At 42.2% G+C, this 5942-nt stretch overlaps 1 protein-coding gene across 1 annotated transcript in view; it reads right to left on the bottom strand.

Annotated features, from left to right (window-relative positions):
- The window catches only part of hace1 (HECT domain and ankyrin repeat containing E3 ubiquitin protein ligase 1), a 26264-nt gene that overhangs the window by 11019 nt on the left and 9303 nt on the right, over positions 1 to 5942 (bottom strand). Inside the window, 3 exon segments of the mRNA XM_035672104.1 lie at positions 2825 to 2912; positions 3049 to 3117; positions 5389 to 5693. Of these exon segments, the coding sequence (XP_035527997.1) occupies positions 2825 to 2912; positions 3049 to 3117; positions 5389 to 5693 (462 nt within the window).

The raw sequence follows: 5942 nt of genomic DNA, 5'->3' as shown, positions 1-5942 counted from the left end.
TTTCACTGGACTTTCTGCCGCTCTCTGGACACCCGATGAGTTCTCAGAACCAGAACCAACCAGACTGAATCCAATGTCAGTTTATAAAGTAATCTGTGAATGACGAAGAGCAGAATCATCCAATATGAACATTGTGTGTGTGTGTGTGTGTGTGTGTCTGTGTGTGTGTCTGTGTGTGTGTATTATTAATAAATGATGGTTGTCCAGGGAGACGCCCATTAACAGCACATTTTAGAGGGAGAGAAAAAAATCCGCAAAACACAGAGAGAGAATCTACACACAGATAACAGAGCTCACTGTTATCTGTGTGTGTGTGTGTAACTGTGTCTGTGTGTGTGTGTGTGTGTGTGTGTGTGTGAGTGTGTGTGTAAAACTGTGTGTGTGTGTGTGTGTCTGTGTCTGTGTCTGTGTGTTTCCCTCAGTTTGTCAGTTTGATAAAACTTTTTGCTCTCAGACTTTGTGTCTGGTGAACCAACGTTGACTTATGTAAGGTTTAAAGTTAACATAACAATTATATTAAAGCTTCTATATGTCATTAAACTGTAGCTAACAGCGCCACCAATGGTCATTCAGTGAACTGCAGTTAGCGTCGGCCAACAGTGACAAACACTTAACGCTGTAAAATAACTCACAATCATATTTAAAATAACGTTACTATCTGCAATGTTCCTATACTTTACTTGGACCGTTGACTCCATGCTACTAACTAGCTCGCCATTTACAAATCACCCTATCAGCAAATACCACGAAACAACCAACACCAGACCCACACCACGCAGCCAAGACACAGCCAGCCGGACAACCCCAGCTCAGCATAGGCTACAGTTAGCTACTTGGATGCCACTGCCTCACATCACTCTTGGCTAGTAGAAAGCTATAGTTAGCTTTGTACATCATTTGTTCTTAGCTAAAATCAGCACTGTTTGTAATAATACATAAGTTAGTATCCAGGTGCACACATGGGGATGTCATTTTGTCAGCGTTGTCGTAGTAGTCAAGATAGTATTTAGCTATCAATAATGTTAGCCAGCAAGCAAGCAAAGGTTAGCCAGCCAGTTTCAACCAAGTGTAAACCTATCATGACGTCACCCATTGGTTTGTGGAGTACCGTTTTGAATTTTGGCCGCCACCATGACAGTAACACGAAGCCAGCACGAGCTAGCGGACTTAAAGTACTGCGAGATTTACACTCATTGGCTTCGCAGTTTTGACTCAGCTGTAGCTGGAAACAATGGCGGCTCGCCTGGTCACACACGGAAAAAAAATATGAAACTAGCGACTGAGACCCTAAACTGTATACTGAGCTCATAAAATTAGTGTCAAGTCGGCTTATTCTCCATTAAAGTGAATGGGATCGCTGTGTTATTGCAGCCAATGGTGCTGCCACCTGCTGAAATTTACACAGAATGCAGGTTTAAGACACATCCGGGTTGGCTTTACTTTTCAGAACCAGAAGCTCTGTCCATTATATATACTGTTAATGGTTCCAACCCAGCCGAGAAAATAACCTACAAACAGTAAACCAGCCATATCCAATCAGTCTGGATGAAGCTAGATGAGAGATTTTTTTTGCTACGTTAGATAGCTAGCAATTCGTCTGCATCAGCAAGCAAGCTAACGTTAGCCAGCTAAAACCACAATATCACAATATATTCCATGAGCTTTACAGTAATGTTAGCTTTGACTTTGACATGAAGGTTCATGGGCAGCCAAGGCTCATTGATGCCTGTGGGGAGCCTGTGGTCTGATCCAACAGACGAGCTACTGCAGCTCAAACTGCTGAAACAGTTCATGCTGGTTCTGATAGAAAGGTGATAGAACACACCGTGCACCACACGTTTGTTGGTATGGGGCTGCAGAACATTTTAACATTATGATAATGTTATGGCTGATCGGTGTAAGTCCACAGGCAACAGGGTTTAGGTTACATTAAGCAGTTCACTCATTTGGAGTAAAAAGTGATTATTACATAAAAATAAAACGTAAAATGCTTCACAATTGTACATATGGAACCATAGTTGAAAATTGTTATTCTCATTATTGATCTTATCTGTCCAGACTTTAGTCTATAAAATGCCAGAAAACACTGAAAAATGTCAAAAAAATGTGTCCCAGAGACAATTGTGCAGTCTTCACACCTTGTTGTGTCCGAGCAACAATCCAAAACCCCAAATACATTCCATTTACAGCGATATAAAACAGAAAAGAAGCAAAACTGATATTTCTATTTGTAAATGTATTATCATTGTAATTTGGACTGTTCGCTATTGAAAATATTACTTTGTGCTCTGAGAAAGTGTGGCTGTGTGACCATTTTTTAGTATTTGCTGACATTTTATAAATTAAAAAGATATAAAAAATATTGACAGATTAATAGGAAAATAATAGTAATTAGTTGAGCCCTACTGTGGAATTTTGGGAATGTGTGGAGTATTTAAGTTAAATATTCTTAAAATTATTTAATATATTGTCTAGTTGTTCTCTCTTACTTTGTGCTGCCTGCTAAAGTATTTTAGTACAGCACACTGGATAACTTTCACAGTGACACCAATATATTACCACAAGAATTTTTTCCAGCATTATATACCAGAAAAAACTGTTGTCAACGGCATACATGTTCTCCGATATGTGCTGATATCGATATGTCTGTAATTGACCAATAGGGCTCTGATCTAGTGTTCCTACAAACTGAAATGGGGTTTCCATCTACCACAAAGATACTTTGTTACTACATACTGTAAATCTACCATATATTGCCATGTATACTTGTGCTTCCATATGAAGTCCCTCAAAACATTTAATAAATTAATTAATTGTGGGTTACCTGGCCCTTAATAATATGCATGAAGCGTGACATCAACTCTGGACACTCCAGGAGGAAGTGGAAGTGGTTAAAGATGATCTTTGGATTCCTGCAAAAACCCGGAGGGAGAGAGATAAACAGAGAGAGAAACACAATGGGGTGAGTGAAAGAACAAGGGTAGAAATAAATTAAGATCAATACTATGGGTACGGTGTGAAGTGTGGCTGAGGGCCACAGTTACTCACCTGGTTACAAAACACTTGAGCACCTCGTCATGCTTGCAGACAAACTCAATGAAGCGTGGGGACGTCATTCTGGGGGACGATAGAGGGTGGAGTGAGGCATCTGTTTTATAATTAAGTGCAGTAGTGCTGGTGGTAGTACTGGTGGTAGGAGTAGTAGCAGTAGTAGTACTGGTGGTAGCAGTAGAAGTAGCGGTGGTAACAGTAGATCATTCATTCTATGTGAAATGCAGTCTCTACAGTGATAATGCTGGTGGGTCGTAAGAGAAGACGTCACATACCCAGAATGCTGATGGAAAGGGCGAGAGCAACCAAAACAGAGAGCAGACAGCTCATCTCAGCAGGCATGTCAATAATAGGCCTCTATTGGCTGTTAATTAAGCATCTTTAATGATCTAATTACACATAATTATAGACCTGAAGAAGGGTTTAAACAAAGAGAGATAAATGTGGGAGCAAACAGGAGGTAGATGAGGCAGGGCTGCTCACAGTGGGAGCTAGCTCAAGTTCTTGTAAACTAAGTATTGAGAGAGAAACAGTGATGCTAGGTGGTGGTAATGTTAGTTTGCCACATGAATGCAGATTATCTGTAGAGATATATGCAATTGAGGCAAACATTCTGTCTTTGTCCACAAGGATACACCAAGGAGTGACAACTCCCAGCAGGCTGTCTGCAGACACATTTCAGCTGTGTTTTTCAGTCGTGTGCCTCCCCTGCGTTCTATTTCAGTCAGAACAGCTGTATACACCTGCTGCATAACAGCACAATTTCACCTGGACATAAGCACATGTGACTGCGACCTGATCTATATTTTTTAGGCTTCAATCCTTTGCGTCTAACTACATGGACTGCATTATTATGAGTTGTGAGCGCTGCCAAAGCATTATAGACAACTGCAGTACTGCGGCTAAAAAATCTGGTAGACTCAGAGGTAGAGCGGGTCGTCCACTAATCAGAAGGTTCGATCCCTGGCTCCTCTCGCTGCATGTCAAGGTGTCCATGAGCAAGACACTGAAGCCCAAATTGCTCCGGATGCTGTGCTTCGATGTATGACTGTATGAATGCTTAGTTTCCGTTCTGGTGAGCAGTCGGCACCTTGCATGGCAGCCACTGCCTCCATCAGTGTATGAATGTGTGTGAATGGGGTGAGTGTGGCATGTAGTGTACAGTACATTGAGTGGTTGAAAGACTAGAAAGGTGCTATATAAGTACAGTCCATTTACCATTTGGGTACTACAGGCCTTTCACTGCTTGGCCATTGCAGACAAGGTGCTCTTACTCTAAGCCTACAGTTGGATGATTATAAAATGACTATATACCAACAGCTGCACTAGCAGAAAGACATCGTCAGATCACACTGGATGTATGCCGCAGTGGCTAGCTTCTCTTAAAAGGACCAGTGTGTTGGATTTAGAGGCATAACAGTGAGATTGCAACCAACTGAAACCCCTTCACTCAACCAAGCACAAAGATCAAAGGCCCTATCTAGAGCCAGTGTTTGGTTTGTCCATTCTAGGCTGCTGTAGAAACATGGCAGTTCAACATGACAGACTCGGTAGAAGAGGACCTGCTCCCTCTGTAGATAAGAACCGCTCATCTTTAAGTAACAAAAACACGATTAATCTTATTTTCAGGTATAGTACGTTTGTAGAAGTAGATGAATAGGATCAGCAGTAGTATAAGTAGCTGTAGTACTAGTGTCAGTAGTAGTACCGCAGTAGTAGTAGTGGTAATACCAACAATAGTAATAGTAGTGGCTGTACTGTACAAGAGGCAGCCGTTTTACAGCAGCAGTAGTGGCAGTAATAGTACAAGCAGTTGTAGTAGTAGTCATGGCTATAGCAGCAGAAGTACTGCAGGAGGAGTAGTATCAGCAATAGCAGTACTAGTGTCAGCAGTAGTAGCGTGGTAGTAGTACTGGTGTTAGTATTAGTACAGTAGTACTAGTGGTATTAGTAGTAGCAATAGTAGTGTGGTAGTTGAACTAGTATTAGCAGTAGTACAGTATTACTAGTGGCATCCGTACTAGTACTAGTAGTAGTAGTAGTGTTAGCAGTAGTACTAGTGGTATTAGTAGCAGCAGTAGTGTGGTAGTGGTATTGGTTGTAGCAGTAGTGAGTACTATGACTTTGGGACTGAGGTGTGTCACAGCTGATACTCTCCATGTTAACTGCTGCTGTGTATGTATTGTATGAATATGTAACGTATGTGTTATGTATGTGTATGTAATTATAGTATGAATATCTAACGTATGTGCACTGTATGTGTATGTAATGTATATGTATTGTATGTACAGGGATGTATATGGATATATTGTGTGACAGTACAGGCTGAGCACAGACCCTTGTGGCATCTGACAGGAGCAGCACATATAGAATGCCTGGATGACGGCACTGAGACGATTGGCTGTCATGGAGATGACGTCCTCCCCGTCGGCGTATGCCTCTGTTTCCATGACGATCTGAGGGTCCAGCAGGGAGGGGAGCTTTGGCGTGGAGCCGGAGTGGTCGACCTCCCGCTGTTTGAGAAGCAGGGAGGCTATCTCGCTGCTGGAGGAGGAGGAGGACGGGTTCTTCCTGTTCCTGTCCAGCTCGGTGGAGATGAGCACCAGCCACTCATCCAGGGAGTGCCACAGCAGCTCCAATGGCTGCAGGGAGACAGACAGGACGTGAGAGGCACACTGGATCAAAGAGAAAACATAGGCAGTGATCAATGAGGACATAACAACAGGGGCCACTTTGACCTTCAGGCTGTCTACAGGATTTATGAAGCTTCATTCAGGGCTTTAGCACCTTTTTCACATTATCTGGGATTGCAAGAAGAAAAAAGCTCAAAAGAATGACCTTTGTCCAACCGAGTACAAGCTATAAAGTACTGACTGTACTACTGAGTTTTG

This window comes from Morone saxatilis, unplaced genomic scaffold (genome assembly GCF_004916995.1).
Source record: "Morone saxatilis isolate NCDOM2014 unplaced genomic scaffold, NCSU_SB_2.0 Contig24, whole genome shotgun sequence".
NCBI lineage: Eukaryota > Metazoa > Chordata > Actinopteri > Moronidae > Morone > Morone saxatilis.
Note: the sequence above shows the minus strand (reverse complement) of the source record. Positions and strands in the feature narration are given on the sequence as shown.